General features: G+C 37.8%; 1 protein-coding gene across 3 annotated transcripts in view; it reads right to left on the bottom strand.

Moving 5' to 3' along the window:
• The window catches only part of LOC113094766 (protein FAM19A1), a 41,177-nt gene that overhangs the window by 5,399 nt on the left and 13,679 nt on the right, over positions 1-22,099 (bottom strand). For 2 of the 3 annotated variants that reach the window (XM_026260427.1, XM_026260428.1), the window contains exon 3: positions 1,394-1,534. In XM_026260427.1, the coding sequence (XP_026116212.1) occupies positions 1,394-1,534 (141 nt within the window). The remainder of the gene's footprint in view (positions 1-1,393; positions 1,535-22,099) is intronic. The other variant, XM_026260429.1, reaches the window with a different exon arrangement.

The following is a 22,099-nucleotide window of genomic DNA, read 5'->3' on the forward strand; positions in this document are numbered from 1 at the left end:
TGTCTTGGAATGTTTGTAATGGATTTTTTTTATTTATTATTAAATCATGATGCTAGCGCTTGATTTAACTCTTGCCATTTAAAGAAATACAGCCTCAGACACAGTTTACTTTGAATGCATCTTTTTTCCATACAATGTCAGTGAATGGTGACTGAGACTGTCCTTCGGTTTAACATCTCCTTTCCACAGAAGAAAGAAAGTCATAGGTTTGGAACAGCATGCCCATGATTAAATGATGTTAGATTCCCTTCAATCTGGGCATTTTAGTGTTTTAATATCCAAAAACGATACAATTCACATTTAGGAAAAGAATATCCTAACAAGCTTGACATGGGGAAAAGGTTGGATGCTCCTCCGTGAGATTCAGTCAAAGTTAATGTGCTTTGATTATCTGTGGTTGTGTTGCGAGTGAGATGTTCTCCCAGAAGTGTTCGTTTACAGCAACTCGTTTGTCATAAGGACAGAGCATTAATAATGAAAAGCCCCGAGGATCTGAGCTTTTCTAGGGCAGGGACACTGCAAGAGCGACCCTGAACAGAGTTTCTTCAAACATATCAGCTTAAAAAAGCTGTCTTTTGGAGCTTCACGCTGCTTTACAGAGTGTATTTATGCACACTGCAAAGCTACATTGAGATGATTCAAAACAGTCGAGGATCTGTTACATTTCTAACAACATAACTTGAAGGACATCCAAGATGTAGCCTACACAAGTTTGTTTCTTTAGATTTGGAGAAATTTAGCTTTAAATCACTCATTCTCACCAAAGTCTAGAGTCTAGACTCCAGAGGGCTGATAAACACATCACAATAATAATCTCTCCAGTGAGTCCATTAATTCATTGAAAAAGAATTTTAACTTTAAATTGCTTCTGGCCAAAACATGAGTCCATAACACTTCCTCCAGTGAAAAAGTCCATCCCCTGTTGTCCTCTCACGTCAAAATTCACCAACAGACATATTTGTTTAGAACTGTTTTAGACTCTTGCCAATTGTAAACTTAGCTTGATCTGTGCATATTTCTCTCCTGATTCAGAAAAGACGACTTTCTCACTGGAGAAAGCAATATTATGGATAGTGGACTTAATGATGAAAAACATCCTAATGATGGATTTACAAACATGCAGCTTTTCATGTCACAAGACATTAGTTGATGGACTGGAGTTTAATGTGATGTAGTTTTCAGCTGTTTGGACTCTCAGTCTGACGGCACCCATTCACTGCAAAAGACACACTGCTGAGCAAGTGATAATGCTACATTTCTCCAAATCTGCTCTGATGAAATCTTCACCTACATCTTGGATGACCTGAAGACAAGTACATTTTTAGCTATTTTTATTATTATTATTATTATTCCTTTAAGACTTCATCAGTGGTTGCCATGTCTATTCACTTACCATCAACACAGGAGGGTTTATTCCTGGTGGTTCCTGCCACTTTCCCTGGTAAACAGGAGCACTTCACTGTCTGAGATCTCTCTTCAATCTTGTTTTTGTTACAGCACCGGTGTGCCGCAATCACCTCGCATGTCCCTCCTTCTGCCGAAAGACAAAGCCATTAGTAAACAAACAAAAACTCCTGACTCACCATGTGGATCAACATTTGCAATCATTATCTCATGCATGTCATCTTTCTTGGTCCCCTTATATTGCCACATAATTCATCATGCATTTCAAAGTAGACACTTCAGACACTCCTTAGGGAGGATGAGGTAGTGTTTTAGAAGCAGAAGAGAAAAGAGAAGAGGGAGTGAGATATATATTAGAGACGAGACACATTTTATATATACAGTATAAAAGTATATTTAGTATATACACCATATTTTAGATCTATATTTTATTGTTTAATTCTTTTATTTATTTATTTGCTGATATTATTTTTGTCCCTTGCCTTGATTTTTGCTTTCAGTTCTTCTGATATAGCTTACTAATTCCTTTCTTTTATTTTCACTTTAAAATAGTCTGTTATTTACTTAATTTATTATTTTATATGTCTTCCTTGTCCCTTTTTTAAAAGTTCCCCTTCAATTCCTATATATTTTTTTACATAAAATTATTTTTTTAACTATTCATTCTCCTTTCCTTTTACTCTCCCTATATTTGTACTAAATTAACTTTATCTCTTTACTTTTTTCTACATTCCCTTTCTTTTATATTTTCAATTCAGTTTATTTTTCCTTTCATTTCTGTTCCCATTCAAATGTAATATTCCTTTATTTACTTTTTATTTATTATTTTTATTCACCCTTTCAGTCCTTTCCTATTTACTTGACATTATTTCTATGTTTTCGTTTTATGCGTTCATTGGCCATTCCTTTATCTTACCCCTTTCTTCGTTTCTTTGTGATCTTCGCAATTTGTCTAAGAGCACTTTAACATTGAGTGATCTGACATAAACCAAAGTCCGTTAAGAATAACAGCCTGTAACTTCCAGTATTCCAGTATTACAGATATTACCTAAACTGTGCTAATCCAGCGTTTAGAGACAGATTTATCAGATAGAGATAGAAAATCTTCAGTTAATGAGCAGATTGGACCTATTCTTCGCAGAACTGAGCACTATTCTTCAGTGCTCTCTGAATTCAAGGTTACCTGAATAGATTCTGTTATTTTAACAAAGATGTTCAGTAAATAAACTGAACAGATATGTGTGGAAAGATGAATCAAATGACTTTGACAAAACCACACCAACCCACTGGAGAGAAATGAATTAGGCTACTAAATAGTTAAGAGTACTGTTTATGTACTGTTTGAGTTTGTGTGTAAAACACCAACAGAGATCAAACCAAGAGATTGATCCTAAATGGAAAATTATGTCATTTTGTTCCGAACCAGTATGACTTCTGTTCATCCAAATAATTATTTCTAAGATTATCCTGGTCAAACTTTTTATTATTATTATTATTATTTAACATGATAGAAGTGAATGAGTGAGGTTGTCAAGAAAGCAGTTCTAGTTCTTATGACTTTTGCACTTTTGTGAGGGAAAAAAAAGAAAGAAATTTAAGTCATTATTCACTGAATGTTTGGAAATCTCCCTTAATATCTACATACGTTCATGAGAGAAGCAAACTATGTTGTCCGATTTGTGAATTAATCGTTCTTCTGAATCTTCTGAGATTCAGTTCAGAAAGCCCGTCTAAATGATTCACTTAACGATTCGCTTCCCCGAGTTCAATTCACTCACTCGAAGTTAAGGAAGCAGAAAAATAACATAGATTTTAATACCATCTTGCTGCATTCCACTCTGTTTCTCGCACAAAGTTATCTTACGACTTCAGAAGACCAGGAATAAAGCACACGATTAAGAAAAAAAGTCCCCTCAATTGAGAACAATATGATGGTAAGTAAATGATCATTTTTAATTTTTAAACTTTAGTACTAGCAAGCTAGTCGCCAGGGCCTATATAGCCTATATAGGGGAAGGATATGGCACATGAAGAAATGCTTGATAAAATAATGAATTATTTATTTAGTCATGGCCGTACCCATACGAAAGGAAAATATATTTACCAATATATTTCTTAAAATATATTGTCATATATCGTAATATATTATTTTCCCTTTTTATTTTCTAATATATTATATATTTGAATACATTTAATAATATTTTAATGATACATATATTATATAATATATTGCAAAATATACAAATGATTGCCACTTTCAATATATTGCAATATATTGGAAAAAATTAATATATATAAGAATATATGCCTAATATATTACATGATATTTTCCAATATACTGCAATATATTTTTGTTTCATAAGGGTACTGTAACTAGTTTTGGCTTTGAGGAGTCAGACAGAAAAATAGTTTTGTGGAAATCAGAAAACTATAATGCTCCACTGAGATCCATTGTGGATTTTTGAGTAGGCCTTGTTTGTGCTTCTTTAATTATGAAAAATACTCCATTTCCCCGGTGGGGCTTCAGTCAGATTTCACAGGGGTTTGTTTTCTTGAATGCTTAGTCTTAATTACATAAGACAGACCCAGCTTCCGCTTTGATCTATCAAGAGAGGGAGAAAATGCAGGAGCTCCTGACTAAAATATCTTCACTCCTCAATGAGAGCAAACAGAGCAGTGGGCCCCTCATTTGGGGATTTGAAAAGAGTGAGGGAAAATGTTAAATGTACTTTCAGAAATCAATAAAAATTTAAATAGCTTCTCTGTCTCCAGCTTCTTAGGCTCTCATTAACTCTAGATTGAAGTTAGTCAAAACAAGAGTGGAGAGACGCAGAGAGACAGGACCAGAGCACTGCCTGTCAGAATATTTTAGAGCCCTATAAAAAATATGATAATAATAATTACATTATTAAACAAAACAATAAACATTACTGTTGTAATATTTTGCTATAAAATAAAAAAAGAGTATTAAAAATATACAATAAAAATATTTTTTTATTATTTTACAGTACACCTGTAAAATTACAATACTAATATTTAAGGCTGTCTTAATTCATTTACAAATTGATGCGAACATGGTTGGTGCATGTTGCATTTCTAAATACACGCTATCGTGATGCAAACTTAAAGGGGACATCAGATGCCCATTTTCTACTTGTTGATATGATTTTTTTAGGGTCTTCATGAAATGTCTGTAACATTTTGTTAAAATTCCTGAATGGTTGTTTAAAACAACACCCTTTTTACCTTGTCAAAAACAGCTGTTTTCTCAGCTAGACATTTCGTGTCTCTTTAAATAATGAGCATCTGCTCACCCCACCATCTCTTCCGTGGGGCGTGTCAACACAAGACACATGAATATGGCTTGGAAGTGGTCTTATTTAAATAGCTAGCTAGCTGAAAATTGAAGCAACTCACACTGGATGACAGTTTCAGACTTGAGGATGACACGGGAGTGGATTTTCACTCCTGTCCCGTCCCACTCCCATAGAAAGAAATCTTGTCCCGTCCCACTCCCAGACCAAAGTTAAAAAAATAATCCCATCCCATCCCGCTCCTGGTAAATTGACTCCCACTCCCATCCCGCTCCTGTTTAAACTGATTCCCACTCCTGTACCGCTCCCATATATTTTTTTTCTTCAATTAGTGTTTAGTTAATACATAGAATTTGATTTAATCTGCTCTCCATCCTGTTTTAGACCAGCTACTGACGCCTGTTTCTAGATTTTCTCCAGAAAATGGAAGACAGCAAATAAAAGAAAAACAGTACATAGTTCACACCATGTCTACAATAGTTTAATAAACCCAAACAGCACATAAAGCTTCATTTTACTCATTTATTGTTGACTAAACAATACATTTATAGTTTACATTTATAGTTTTTTTAAATTACATGTTAACGATTTTCAAAAGGTCTGTGGTTACAGCATGGTCCCTAGTCTGCATGAAAGGAAGAAGAATATTTTTAATGGGCCACAAAATATCTTACATGTAAAAAAGATTACCAGTTTAGAATATGGAGATATTATGGCGTTTAAAAATTGTAAGGAAAATCTGGTGTTTAGGGTTTAGAATTTATAGATCACAGACTACTGCGTGAGAGGTACAATTTATGTATAAAAATAGTGCAGCGTGACATAACTGACGGAGCTCCTCCATGACCAGCAGTTTTATTTTCTCATACTCCCTTTCTACGTGACGGGAAACTGTGCGTGCACATGGCAGTATGTCTTCCACCTGCACGTTACTTCCATATTTGGCTCCAATGTCGAGCAGCTCCTGTGATACATTGGTAAAGCCTTTCCCCTCTACCACAGAAAAGGGTCTGAGATCTTGGCTGCACATGCAAGCAATTTTGTCGGTCAGACGAGACTTGAGACCTGACGGCAATTTTCGCTTGATGAACGAAGCGATGCTTGGCTGATTCTTGCCTTGCCAGTGTGCCTCTTCAGACCGCTCGTCCCTGAATCACTTGCGTACTTGACTAAGACTAAGCATGTCTAACAAGCAGTGTACATCGTGCTATCACCGTCACATTCTACTTTCATAAACTTAATTAATATTTCAGACTTTCCGAACAGTTCTTTGAACATAATAGACATGTCATTACTTATGACTTTGCGCTGTAAATCATTTTTTGCCACATCGACTTCTCCGCGGCTGTTAGCTCTCTCCATCACTGCTCTTTGAATTCCGGCTGGAAGCCATGACAAAAAGCACTGATGGCTTCTGGGACGGCTGGGTCGTGTAGTTATTTTTTAATTGTGTCACATTGTAGGCGTATTAAAAGGAAACTACAAAATGGTGCATTTACTTTTTTCTTTTTTTGTCGTCTTTGCTATTGGTTGATTCCCGCTCCCGTCTGCTCCCGTTAACCATTTATCCTGTACCGTCCAAATCCCGTGATTAATAGCAAAGGTGACTCCCATCCTGCAGGAATCCCACGGGAATCCCGTGACCCGTGGGATTCCCGAAAAAATGTCAGCCTCTATACTCATAGCAAACTGGCTGCATGTTTTCTTTTCAGATTTTCTGAGCTGGCAGACATGCCATAAACCTAACTGAATGCAAAAAAAACTAGAAAATTTGGTCTGCATCCGGTGTCCCAGATGCAGAGAGGATTTTGTGTGGAATTTACTGTGAACCAAGCCACTTTGAGGCACTGACGGTGAAAACACTGTCATGAGCTGTTTGCATTTCACATTGAAACATGCAGCACAAATTTTTATTTGACTGTATTGCATCCTTTGCGAATTAATAATCACAAATCAAGAATTTGATTTTATTTATTTTTTATTTTCATAACGGTCAGATTATGGTCAGATTTAAATTAGATTCTCATGAGCTCAGACTTTTGGACCCACTGTATACTGTCAACCAGACTACGATCCTATTCCTTTTTTAAAACCTTTAACCATTTTTAGCCTTTTCTGGTTCCTTTCATCAAATTTCTCTCTGAAATTAGATCCGGTATCCATTTAAATCGAAGAAGCCAAAAGCAGTCTAGCACTTTGCTGCCATAATGTTCACTAACCTCCGCAGGAATGTCTCAAAACCATCCTGAAAATTCTGTTTAAAAGTCTTGCGTATAATTCCCTGTAATGTTAATGACTAAGCAAACTTAGAAAACCTACAGAGTATCATTGAATGGTGCTGAGTTTCATATTTTTTAAAGACATAACATAAGGTCACCCTGAGGAAGCGTGGGCTACACCGCTGATTGATCTAGCGGACGCGCTGATAGCTGCTGTGGTAGGGAATCCTGCATCATACTGCTTACTACAAGGGCTATTTCAGATACTTATACAGTTTAATGGATATGAGACCAGGCCATCGGGGACCAATAAAAGCTCATTTTCCTGCAGCAGCCAGGGTGGGGAGAGAGAAAAATAGACAGGGTATCACACACGGGCAATAACTTTGACTCTTCTGCTGTCTAATTAGCCAGCTGGAGTGTGTGTGTGTGTGTGTGCATCGTGTCTGTCTGTCTGGAGAAGGCATATAGTGCGCGCATTCGGCCTCAATTGTTCCATTCATCCGCAGCCATCTGCGTGAGAGTTTCCCCTGACAGGCAGGTTATGTCACAACCTCTCAACAGCAAACAAACACGCTTTCAGAGGACAAACAAACAGCGACCGATGAGCAGGAACAATGCGGCACTGACTATAAACATATGAGCCTGGACAGGAAAGATTTCAGTCACATGCATTGCAAAACAGCTAGAAGGGAAACAGGCAGATAAAAAGAGGAGCCAGTCTGGGTGAGGAGACAGAAATGCTGCAGACTGAAAGCAAAATCCTGACAAGATCTATTCCCTCAGTTAGGCTCCTTATGATAAATTTAGGGTTGAAGTGTGTAATGCTTCAATGTTCAATGTCTCCTCTCAGAATGTAATGTACAGAACCATCTATAATTAACCACCTTTCTTACAGAAGTGTAAACACTCAGTGGCACTATGTTTGTTTGAATGGTCTGGTAGCAATTGTTGATCAGCAAGGCAGCACGTCTGACACGATGTGTGCTGCTCATATTGTCATCATCTTCCTGCACCTTTGAGAATGAGCAGAAGGATACATGTGGTTAGGGTAGAGGGGTAGGAGTGTGGGTTAGAATATATAGAAATATAGAAGAAAAAGAATATCCCAATCCATTTAAAATGCTAATAAATAAAATCATACACACTGAGAATTATTGTTCATTTTTTTGTAATTATTGCATGCTGTTTTATAACATAGCATAATACACTGGTGAAAATAGTATTTGCCACTATTTACAGGTAAAAATAGCATCTAACAATATTAATACCAAGAAATACTATTTCAGGGCTTGACATAAAGTATTAACATTTGTTAGTCTTTTGAACAATTAAACTGGTCAGTCACTTTTCCAAGTTGAAAAAAGTAATTTGTTTGGAAATTAAAAATGATTTTTTTTTTTTGTGTAAATGTAATTATTCCTGAAGAAATAATCTCATCTGTGTTTTTCAGCTTCTACTTACTTAAATAGACATATTTGTGATATTTACCCCATTAAATTGATTTCCATGGTATTTATTTCCATCTCGAACAAGCCTACTTTTAGTCATTGATTCATTAATTCAACTGATTCGTTCAATTGGCTGATTCATTCACGAATACGTCAATTGCTGCATCCAAAATCGCATACTTTGCCTACTACCCATCTTCATTTTATATAGATTTTTTTTTTGCATTCGTTAAGTAAATACATTTAAATGTAGTACCTTCTCAGTTAGTGATTCGGTAAAGCAGTGATCCTCAAATCTGGCTCAATAGATCCACTTTACTAAAGGGTTTAGTTCCAAACCCTAATCAAACAAAACCTACCTGTGATTTTCTCATTTTCTGCTATTGTTATGTAAGTATGAGGGTCAGATTATTTAGTGTACAGACCATTTCAAGAGGGATAAAAACAAAAATATTTATTTTCATGCATTATAAATGTTATAAAATGTGGAAACCACTCATTGCATCACACCAACTCCTGACTGCATTATTATTTGTAAAAAAGGGGCTTTATGGAGTGTGTATACATGGTTACAAGTATAACAGTTCATATTTGATTCATTTAGGGAAATGAATAAGTGTCTCAGCCCTCAACCACCTTATTTCTTGCTTGAAAAGCTAAATGTCATTGATAGTTTAAAAAACATCAACTTTGAAGCACATGCTGATTGATGGACTAGCTTACTACCTTCCAGCAACACTACATTCAATGAAGGTAAAATAGTAAAAAAAAAAACACAATAATAATTCATTTAAATGGAACCAGAATTGGAACCGGAAAATTTCTGATGAAGATCCGTATACTGTAATATATGTTGAATTTTAACATTGCCAACCTTTAAATTAAGTTTACAGTAAGTAATAAACTTTATTGAGCATCGAGTAGTTGAATATTGTGCATTTTTCCTTACCACTATTTGAAAATAGTTGTTTAATGGTTTGTGGTGTTGCTTATCATATGTTATAAATATAAAAAAAACAATATTTTGAATTTTCACCGCACACAGTACGTTTGTGGTTCTTTATGTGTGCTGTTGCTCTAATTTGTGCTGATTTTTCCAGGAGTATCTCTCACACACATACAGGCGGCACGAGCAACCTTGTTAATTATTCAGTATCAGTTGCTGTTTACACAAGGTAAAAACATAAGAATCATTTTTGCCTAAGTTTCCGCTCTTCACTAGTTATTTTTTTGTTATTTGATGTCTTGTCCAGTTGAGCAAGTAAAATTATTTTTTTAATTTCCCCTTTAAATAATCCACTTGTCCCTGGTAAGCGTTAATGTAGAGCCCTGTATTTTCAGTGTAATAGCATCCATCGCTGTTAGTGTTAATAGTACTTAAAACTATTTGCACTTATTGCAAATAGCCTCATTTTCTCCACAATATTTTGCAATTATTTCAGCTTGCTTAATGTGCAGACTCCATTTTTGAAAATAATTTTAGCCCTTAGGTGTGCTCTCTCTCTCTCTCTCTCTCTCTCTCTTAATAAACATTTAAAATGTTATTATTATCTATTATTTTTTTTAATGAATATTATATTTTTAGGTTAAAAACAACAAAATTTTGGATGAGGTAAAAAAGAAACAGAGAGAGAGAGCTGTATGATGATAAGTTTACGAGGAAAACATTAAGCATGTGACTGCTTCCTTACAGTTATTTTCTGTCACTCCTTTTTTATTTTTCAACCTATCCCCCTAAACCAGGTCTGTTTAAATCGAGCCAGCAAACAAGAATGTCCAAAAAGCCCAAAACCATAAGGTTTTGTAAGATGACCTTGGCACAATACAGGTTTCAGTCCTACACTCTAACAGTGCTGTCAACAGCAGTTGATGAGAGAGCAGACTGAAAAATCACAACCTCCACCTCTGGTCGTTTATTCCTGTGGGTGTGACATCATTGAATGATGCCACTCTTCTGGGAAAAACTGAAATTGGTGAATACTGTTCACTGATAAATGCTTTATCCTCGCAACCCACAAAACAAATTTGTCACCAATAGAAAAAAAATAAACCTGTTTCTTACAACCAAGCTGCTTCCACCAGGGCTAAGATGAACTCTGAGGCAAGGAAGAGAGGTTATCTATTCCAGTGCACGTGAAATGCATCCCTAGAAGTGTACTTTTACCCAGTGGAATAAAGGCTAACAGAGGCTTACTGCAACAGAAAAACATCCATCAACAAAGCAGAATTATTAACCCATGAAGTAAAACATATACTGCAAAAAAAAATATTTTTATATATTTTTAAACATATTTATTCATTTTAATAAATTTTATGATGACAAAGCTGAATTTTCTGCAGCTTTACCCCATTCTCATTTACTGAGTTGCTGCTCAAGAAACATTCCTTATTGTGTCGAAATCATTTGTAATGGTCAATATTCTTGCAGAAACAGAGATATTTTTTTCAGGATTCTTTGATGAGTACAAAGTTTAAACGAACAGCATTAATTTGACAGAATTTTTATTGTAACAATGAAAAAGTCTTTCCTCTCACTTTTAATCAGTTGAATGCATCATTGCATTCAATTGTACATAAAAGTATTAATTTCTTTCCAAAACTTTTTTGTTATATTGATTTTCTTCTCAAATATTATTCTTCAAGTATGTTTTGATAATCACTATTTCATCTCTTTTATGTAAACAAACAAAAAATATATTGAATTTTTTCAGCAACAATAAACTGATTTAACTGCAAAGCCCTTGTTCTATTAAGTTGTGAGAATTATCTTTGCACAGAAGTCTTTCTCATTCTCTGGCCTCTGACTGAGCAACTCCCGGATATTACACACTTCTGTTTTAAGTCACTTCAGTGAATTTTTGTTGTAAGTTTTGTGTCTTCTTGTGGGAAGATGAATCATCTTCCATGTCCCAGAGCTCCTTACTGCGCCACCAGGATTTTTCTACTTTGCTTTCGATTTTGTTCTCTATCCATTTTCCTTTCACTTTTTATGAGTTTTCTGGTCCATGCCGCAAAGAATTGTGCTTCAAGCGTGATGCTTCTTAACAGTAGGGATGCTGTGCTCATTGTGATGTGCTGTGTTATGTTTGCTCCAACATAGCACTTTGTATTAAGGCCTGAAAGTTGGAAACTGGTCTAACTACAGAATCTTCTACCAAATTGTGAGTCTCTCCTACATGCCTTTGGGGCAAAACTCCTGCTGAGATGTGATGTGTGTGTGTGTGTAGTTTTCTGAACTGTGTTTGCTATTGTTGTCTCACATGCACAGTCTTCTGTGTTCATCATAGTGTTGCCAGCTTAGTGAATCTGTTAATGACCTCTGCTTCTGTAGCTCATCTCACCCAGACGCTGCTTTGGAGAACAGCCAGTTCTGGACAGATTCACAGTTGTTCCTCTTGTCCAAACCATTTCAGTGATGGAAGTCTCTCTCCTCAGAGGTACATTAAGTTCTTTGGGTTGCCTTCCACTGACTATTTTTTTCAAGAACCTTGTCCTCTGTGTTTCTTCGGAAATACAATATATCAGCAACATCTTTTTGCCTGAATTTACAGGTGAATGGGCACCAACATATCTTTGGGTTTGATTTTACCATTGTGCAACCCATGCATGATTAGATGCATTTTATTAATTACATGTACTTGCTTTTATTCTGTGACCCGATCAGAACAGATTTGTGGCTGTTCAAATAAATGTTTTAATGTGGCCAAAATCAGATTAGTGTGTGAACTGATCATGGTCTTGAACTGACTCCTTGCAAAATATCAAAATGTCATGTGGAAGGCCAGTGAAGTCAGTGTTTATGCATGCATTTAAAAGGTGATATACTGTGGAAGCCTACAAATTTGTGCACAGGCTATAAAGGAGAACAAGGACAGGGTGGAGGAGATAATATTTGAATATTTACAATATGACAAACTTTTGCTGGTATAGAACTGACACTGTAATACTTATGAATTCTAACACCTGACTGTCCCTCGACCGTCTACTGTAGCAGCTGTCTTCCATATTCACCACAGCGACCAAAGAACCACCGCTATTTAAAATCTTTGGCATGACCATTGTCAATCTAAAGTGAAATAAAAGTCAAATGAAATCCAATATGTTCAGACTTCGATTGCATTGCAAAACATCAGACCTGTGTCTGATTTAGGAGCACATTTGGAAATGGACTACATCAGAATCTAACAGATTCTATGTAGTTTGTACTGTTCACATTGTCTTGAAAAATAAAATAAAAACAGATCTGAGTTACATATGAGCAAAACATTTGATTGGCCACTTTTTCCTGCATTCTGAACATTAATTGTTTTGTTTATGGTGATAGCCAAAAACAATTGAAATACTGTAGAAGCCTATTTCCACCTCAAACGTTAAATGGAAAAGGTAATTGTGGACACAGGTTCTCATACTGTCACAATCGGTGATACAGGAAACACGGAGAGAGAACCAATTGCAGGTATGACATTTATTGAAGGGTAATCCAAAGGGGTAAACAGTCCAGGCAGGGGTCAATAACATAATCCAAACATGAAAACAAGACAAGAAGACAAGGCAAGGGCAAGACTGATTTGACGGACACGAATAATCATAAGACATCAAACAAGGACTCCATAACACAGACTCAGACAGACCCGGTATAAATACACAGAAGGATGATGAGGGAACTGGAGACGGTGGGGAACAATCAATTAACTCAAACAAGGAGAAAGGTGACCAAATAAGGGAACAGGAAGTGATAAGGTGACAGAGACTGTGGGAAAGGAGGACACCTAGTAGAAACCCAGGGAACACAACCCAGACACTGTGACAGATGCCAGAGTCCTCCAGGGCGGAGCGGAAGGCTGACAGAAGATCGGTGCTGGCCTGACTCTGCTCGCGAAGATCATTAGTGACTGGCATTTGTTCATGAAGACCATCGGTGACTTGCACTTGTACATGAAGACCATCGGTGACTTGCACTTGTACATGAAAATCATCGGTGACTTGCCTTTGTTCATGAAGATCACCGGTGACTTGACACAGTCCTTGAAGATCAGCGGTGACCAGCCCTGACTCTGGAAGATCAGCGGTGACCAGCCCTAACTCTGGAAGATCAGCGGTGACTAGCCCTGGAGGGTTCACCGGAACCTGACTCGACTCCGGAGAGTCCACCGGAACCTGACTCGACTCCGGAGAGTCCACCGGAACCTGACTCGACTCCGGAGAGTCCACCGGAACCTGACTCGACTCCGGAGAGTTCACCGGAACCTGACTCGACTCCAGAGGGTCAACTGGAACCTGACTCGACTCCGGAGGGTCAACTGGAACCTGACTCGACCCTGGAGAGTTCACTGGAACCTGACTTGACTCTGGAGGGTCAACTGGAACCTGACTTGACTCTAGAGGGTCAACTGGAACCTGACTCGACTCTGGAGAGTTCACTGGAACCTGACTCGACTCCAGAGGGTCAGCTGTGACTGTCATCCTGTGCAGCGGCGCTGGGCAAGCAGCCATCTTGGGCCCTGATTCTGGACAGGCAGCCATCTTGTGCTGTGGTGCTGGGCTGGCGACCATCTTGTACTGTGCCACTGGACCGGTGGCCAATTTGGGCATTGGCGCTGGGTTAGCGGCCATCTTGTGCTATGGCGCTGGGCTGACAGCCATCTTGTGCTGTGGAGCTAGGCTGGCGGCCATCTTGGGCTGTGGCGCTGGACCAGTGGCTAATTTTGGGCATTGGCGCTGGGTTAGCGGCCATCTGGTGCTGTGGTACTGAGCTGGCGGCCATCTTGGGTTGTGGCGCTGGAACGGTGGCCAATTTGGGCATTGGCACTGGGTTAGCGGCCATCTGGTGCTGTGGTACTGGGCTGGCGGCCATCTTGTCTCGTGACGCTGGGCTGGCGGCCATCTTAGGCAACGGGGCTGGTAGCCATCCTGGGCCGTGGTGCTGGGCTGACGACCACCCCAACAGAAGAGACCGGAATAGCTGGGGCATCCCACGGAAGCCGATGCTGCAAGTAGCGCACAAATTCCCAGAATTCCAGTGTCTCTAAATGTGCCATCTCCTCCTGAGACACTGGGTCATCCAGCCCGCCATTAAAATAGTCCTTTAGAGCCGCATCCTTGTAACCCATGCCCTCGGCCAGGGACCAGAACACCTGAGCCAGGGCCCCCACTTCATTGCTCTCTTGGCAGAGGGGCGGTCAATCGAAGATACTTGGTTCTGCGCTCCGCCATCTTGACTGGGGAACGGAAAAACGACATACCGCTGGTTCCTACTGTGACTGAGTCCTTCTGTCACGATCGGTGATACAGGAAACACGGAGAGAGAACCAAATCCAGGTATGACATTTATTGAAGGGTAATCCAAAGGGGTAAACAGTCCAGGCAGGGGTCAATACCAAACATAATCAAAACATGAAAACAAGACAAGAAGACAAGGCAAGGGCAAAAGTGATTTGACGGACACAAATAATGAGGGAACTGGAGACAGGTGGGGAACAATCAATTAACTCAAACAAGGAGGAAGGTGACCAAATAAGGGAACAGGAAGTGATAAGGTGACAGACACCGTGGGAAAGGAGAACACCTAGTGGAAACCCAGGGAACACAACCCAGACACTGTGACACATATAGTATATGAAGTCATGAAGATATAAAGTCAAGGATGAGAAATACTACTTTTTAAAACGTTTCTATTTAAAATAAATGCTGTTCTTTTGAACTTTATATTCAGTAGAATCCTGAAAAAAACATATCCTTTTCCACAAAGATATTATGTATAAATGTTTCTTGAGCAGCAAATCACCATATTAGAATGATTTCTGAAGGATCATGTGACACTGAAAACTAGAGTAATGATGCTGAAAATTCAGCTTTTCATCAAAGGAATACACTACAATTACAGCAGTAATTGTAAACTATAATAATGTTTCACAGTATTACTGTTTTTACTCTATTTTTAATCAAATAATCGGTGCACATAAGAGACTCCTTTTGAAAACATAAAATATTCTTACTGAACACGAATGAAAAAAAAAATTAAGCCACAACATATAATAAACCATTGCTCTGTCATGTAAATCCGGAGGGGTTTATGGGGAACTAATTACTTTTTACAGACTTTCATAGACTTTTAAAACAATATGCATTTCCCTAAAATGCTAGCACTAGCTGAGAACAAGCTTTTGAAAAAAACTTTTAAATGTTCATTCTGTCTGCTTCTGCTGCTGGCATGATGTCAGTCTGATGGAGTCATGCTGTTCAGAGCTTTGAGATGAAGCTGATTCACGATGAGAGATTTCACATGAAGGGCAAACAGAGAGAGACGCCCCAGTGCACACCCTTTTAGAATGCACGGCACCATGTCTTAAACAAAATATGAATAAAAAGAAAGATCATATTGAAAGGTGTACGCTGAACTAATATTTGTTCACCAGTAAACAAATGCAAGATATATTCTGTTGAGGCATCTCTTCACCTCTGCCCTGAGTGTTGTTCAGCGCCGAGGCAGAGCAAGGTTGTTTTCTGACCCCAACCACTAAAGAATAAGATATTTGAACTGACTAGAAGCTAATGCATTTTTTGCCACATCTCGGTAAGCAACTCATGTGTGAATATACAGTTTATTTTTTACTCATTCCAATGGCTGTTGTGCATGGTTATATATCAATGCTAAAATTATGCAAAAACTCTGAATGGCCACATATTCCATTTATTATCTCTGTCATAGATTTATTTTTCAGAAACAATTCCCTTTCAAATGGCGGGTATGTTTTTTTTTTCGTTGTTTTTTTTTACACTATGATTTTTACAACACATGTATTTTACACATGGGTGAAGCAAATATCAATAACAGGACCGAAAGCACGAGTCACAGAAGACAAATGAAAGCTGGTGGTTTATAAAACTACACATGCCTCCGAGCACCACTATCCAAGCGCTGAGTGAAAAACAGCCTGACAAGGGAGGCCTGTATAAACCGCCAATGTTTTATTAAAATGCCGTGCAACTACAAAAGAGGAGAGCTGGTGTTGTTTTTAGATGAATAAGAATTGCATGAAAGAGGTAAAGAGAAAGGGGACTGAAGAAGAGAGAGGGAGGAGAAGGAGAGGGTAAGAAAGGATAGGGGATAGGGAAAAGAGAGAGAATCTATCCACATCAGTATGCGTTTGCTCAAAGGCTGTCAGCGGGTTGTCATTCAGAGGGGCCTGAAGCTTCAGACAGTGGAACTGATCTGGGGCATGAAATCATATTCTGAATCTCCTAAAGGACCTTAAGAAAAGCTGATACCCCCTCCCCCCAAAAAATTGTGGGTGCTCTGTTTGTGCACTGGATTGACCAGCATACTGGCACATGCAGCATTGCCAGCACTCATGATTTTACACCAAACTTCAGTGTGAGAGACAAATCTGAGTCTGATGGCAGTTGACAGAATGAGAGTGAGTTACATAAAAAAAGTTACATTTAAAAAAAAGTTACATGTTAATGTGGACGTTTGAACACCATAACCATATTCACGTTTTGTTTTGTTTTGTTTTGTAAAAGGAAAACTCTGCTGTTTCACTTGCAAAATGACTTGGACCTTAGCCAATGTTCATGCCAGAATTATTTTTGGAGAATGAAAACCATTTTTGTTTTATCAGGCTGTATTTACTTGGTGCAACTTATTAGAGAGTCTAACTTGTAACCCGAAGGTTGCTGTTTCAAGTCTCAGGTCTGGCAGGAATTGTTGTGGGGTGAGTGAATGACCAGTGCTGTCTTCCACCCTCAATACCACGACTGAGGGTGAGACCCTTGAACAAGGTACCAAACCCCCACTGCTTCAGGGGCACGGCAACACTATGGCTGCCCACTGCTTCGGGAGTGTGTTCATAACTGCGATATTAATTTTCCCTTTCTTTAGTGTGTTATGTAGCTATTTGTGCAGGTATAAGACCTGCAGAGTTACAAAACTCAAGGTCTCCCACAAAAGGATTTATTCTATGTAAATGATAAGGCTGATCCAGACCGGCTAAAACAGCTCATTCAAACAGGCCCCCACATGTCTACATCACGATGTAAAAATGTTTGCTTAATGCCGCCCAAATTTTCACGTGAAGAAAGAAGGCATGGTTTCAGTAACCACAGTAGTGTTGATGCAGCCATGTCAGGGAAAGAAGAAAAAGAAAAAACATGATTTGGCCTTCTGAAAGTAGAAGCAATGAGGAATAATCAGTTAAGATTTATTTACAACAGAACAGCACAACCCAGATGTTTGAATTTGTGCAACACATTTTATGGATAACAGTTTTGTAAACCTAGTGTATCCTACAAGGCTGGCTGTGCAAAGGCTATTTAAAAAAAGGTAAATTCCGACTTTGCTATGAGAAGCTGGCACTTATTCTGAATCAGCTACTGTAAGTACTGTATGTTTTCTTAATAGTTCAAGTATATGCAATTGACTGTTCAAAGGCGGGGCAATAATGTACAGTATTTTAAAAGTAATGTGCTTTATGAACATTTCTCTTACACCAAATACACAATACTGATCTTTAAAATGGGTATTATTTTCTATATCCACTGTATATTAGTATTAATAACAAATACTTAATATATTATCTATAAGGATTTTTTACAAATTACTTTAATGATCTGAAAGGTTTATTAGATTTACTTCTTCTTGTTTGGTCACTGAGTGTTATGAATTTATAAAACTAAGCATGCAATTTTTTTTTATTATTTAACATCTTCAGTATCTTGGCATTATGTTGACATAGTTTGGTGTGAATTGCATGATTCTACTTGGAGGAGTATGCATTCATTCACAGCCTGATTTTTCCAAAATTCCACAATCAAACCAAAATAGCTGACTTCCCATGACTGTAAATTAGTTTGTCCAGTCTTATTACATCTGCAGTGTTTTAACATTATTCTGAATTTCAAAGTAAATCATGTAAAAAATAAGAGACTTCATTGATTCTTGATTTCAAACATTTTGAAAATTACAAACTCCGTTGAAAAATTCCACAGCATGCACTTTTTACAAATGCTTGAATAGCACTTCCTGTTGAGCAGAGCGAATGACATGGTGAGAGTTATTAAGCTCAATGAGATCTATATGTGTACATACAAGTTTCATATGTATACATGCAAGTATATATGATATATGCTGCAAGTTTTTTGACTGCATTCCAGGGTTGCCATAGAGCCCCAGTGCAACATCCGGGTCCCAGCCTCTGCGGTGTCCTTATGACTGCAGATACGTGTGTGACAATTTTCATGAGTTTTTGAGAATGTTAAGCCCCCCCAAAAGAATAGAGCCCTGTGCCCCTTGTGGCTTTTTATTATAATAAAAATAGAGTAGAAAAAAATAATCCAAAGTAAAACAAAGGAGCCTTTTGCCCCTAAAGGCTTGGGACCTTATAAACCCAACAAAATGCAACTAAACATGACATCTAGTGATCACTTTACTTTCCAGTGTATGGAAAAGAGTGGCTCTTGGCAACTTTTGTGGTTTTCCACTGGTATAAAAATATGAGTTTGTTGTATTGACATGAGAGTGGCTAGATGATCGAATATTCAGTTAAAAGCAGGTGATCTGCTCTTGAGTCACCTGGTCTGACTAACTTTAGACATGTGGATGTTTGATTAGCGTATTAGGAACAAGGAACAAGTTAGGAACAATTAGAATTATTTTTGAAGTTCCATCTGAAATCCACTTGCTCAAAAGCAAGTTCCCCATCAGGTTTGAAGTGCATGACACTTAAGTGCTGGTTGAACATTTAATTTCAACATCACAAGTATTAATAGATAGTCGATCCTCCCTTTGCTTTTATAACAGCTTCCACTCTAGAAAATCTCTGTCTAGTAAAATTGCGTCTGTCTGCAATGGGTGCAGCTGAAATAGTCAAGTCTATCTTGTTGATCAGTATGCGATTTGTGTGTGAGCATTTCCCTGTCCTCTTTCTAATCTCTTCCTCTCCACCATCCTCCAGTCTCCACAACAGAGCTCTTCTCATCTCCAGAAGAGGCTGGCGTGTTTGTGGAACATTTGGAACTGGCTGCTCTTCACACAGCTGCCTCATGCTGAAGCGTAATCGCCACCAACATGACAGACCTAGACAGACAGCCTTGTGGCCTGAGTAAATTTGCTGTTAATGTCCCGAAGAAGTGTTTCAGACAAACACAATTATGTGATGAGATTGTCTGCCCACATGCATGAATAACCAGGAGATGAGAGCTTGAACTGGTAGAACCGAATTAAGGCGATCTCGGTTGTGCTGATCTGGATGCATTCAAGCACATAAGAATTATCCACTCTTCTTCTAAAAATACACATCTACTGAACCCTGTTGAATACCTGTCTTCATGGACAGAGCAATCTGTTTTCAGTACTGCCACACTGATCAAAGCGGCCCACTCGCGCTGTATAAATGTGACAGGCTCAAATTGTCCAACGTTAACACTATCTAATAATGAGAGAAATTAGCTTGGGTTGCAATAACGGCCTCACAATAACTCCATGAGGGTGAGAGCGAGAATGTGTGGGTGCTAAAATACACAAGGTACTGAATAAAGAACAACGGCGCTAATCACATACCAAGCCCCAAATCGGGTTGCTCATTATCTTGCTAATATATGAAGTTTTCCTCCCTTTTGGGCTCGATTTCCAACTTGAGATATTTTCTTCAGAATTAATTAGGTAATTAAATATATATGAAATAATGGTAATTAATTTTGCATTGTGTGTTCCTGAAGAAGTCTTATTAGAAGAATGCAGATTCAGTGAAAATCTGTCTCATTGAAATTTATCTGCAGTTTCCCGGGGGACTTGCATTAAAAATAACATAACGCATATCACAACTGAAATGATTATTTATGGGTGTGACATGGTTTATCACACATTTTGCTTTAAAATCCCATGATATTCCACTTTAATGAGCCATACCCATTGTGGGTATGAATAAAAAAGTTTAAAAGAATAAAAAATAATATGAATAAAAGAGTCTAAACAACTGCACTGTGATTACAGACACAGGAGATCATATTTGTGAGAGTGTCCAGTTTAATTATTCCACAAGAGAGATCATGCATCTTGCCCCTTAAGCCAACATTTCCATGTATTATTAACAAGCTAATTATTTTGCATTAGAGAAGCACTAACAGTGTTCCGGCTGTGATTTAGGTAGTACTAATCTTGTGGTTTTGCTTGCAGGGCATTGAAAACACAGCTCACAGTAGGCCTTTTAAACTCTCATTACAAATATTCACATGGCCTGGGGGAAGAACACTGAACTGATGTGTTAATTCAAACAAACTGATTTCACAAGTCTGCTTAATTCATATTATCTACTGGTCTTAGCATAGTACACATTTACTGGGGAATTGCCTTGATTTTCTGATAATTTCCTTTCATGATTAGTTTTTCTCTCACTGTGAAAATATGTTCCAATTCTTTGCAAATTATACCAGTTGCCTAGGTTTATTTTGAACATTTACTGCTCTTGATTGCATGTTGAAATGTTAATCTTGTTAATGTTTATGCTTTCTTGTGAGCATGTTTTATAGTAGAGATTGTGTGATGTAACATGGGGTGAGTAACATCATCGTTTTAACCAGTTAGAAATGAGGTACCAGAATGAAATCACTATCTTATATTACCATTCAAAAGTTTGCAATCATTAGGATTTTTTATTTTAATTTTATTTAGTTTTAAGTAATTCATCTTTTTGCTGCTTAAGCAGCTTTCCTTATTCTTATCAATGTTGAGAAAAAAAATTGTGCTACTTAAAGGTTTTTGAAAAATGTGATAACATCATTTATCATGATTTATTGATGAATAGAAAATTCTAAAGAACTGCAACAATGTAACTATGGGAATTTGATATTAAAATGTAAAACACATACTGTAGCACTGTGCATAGACGTTGATTTGACATTGCTAAAAATAACATTATTTTGTGTATTTGGTGAAATACAAAGTGTTTATCTAGTAAAAACATTATTTTCCACACACTGTATATTATTGTCGCTCCTCTATACCTTTTTGAAATGTATCGATTTCTACAAAGCTCATCTTTCTGAAAAGTGAGGTGTATGCTGATTGGCCGTGTGTTGTGATTAGGCGAATATCTCGAGCGTATGACGGAAATGTTAAGCCCTTACCATACTGTGATGTCATGTCCCAGTGCGACAGGATGCATCTAGTGGGGACATAATTACTGATTTTATGTTTATGATCTGAGAAATTACAGATAACATGAGCTTCTCTACACTGCTCAAAACTCATGTTTGAATAGACATTGACAAATTCTTCACATTTTTAATTCTGTACTTACAGACTGAGAGTCAGAAGCGCAAGACTGTCCTTGCTAAGTTTGAATTGCCCCACTTTATAGAAATAGACACTGGCATTGTAGTCTACTCTTACAGGAAACAGTCCTCGTCCTCTGTAAAATGCACTGCACACATCTGAATATTTGGTTTGGACTCTTCTGGAACAGTGTTGTAAATACAACTAACTGCTAATTTCCTCTTTTGCAAGGCCAAACAAAGTAGTTTTACTTTCACAATGAAACACACAACATCTCCACAACATGGTGCTGGCAGCAACAGACAAAATAAAAGTTACACCACCTTTCTTTGCGTGAACATTTGGGCAGTGTTATGCAAATCTGTGTGTTAGAATGATCTGTTTTAGGAGGGTGTGGTTGACTCTTAACTGTTATAAAGAATCTTCACTTTTATAAAGAAT

The sequence above is a fragment of the Carassius auratus genome, unplaced genomic scaffold (genome assembly GCF_003368295.1).
Source record: "Carassius auratus strain Wakin unplaced genomic scaffold, ASM336829v1 scaf_tig00215416, whole genome shotgun sequence".
NCBI lineage: Eukaryota > Metazoa > Chordata > Actinopteri > Cypriniformes > Cyprinidae > Carassius > Carassius auratus.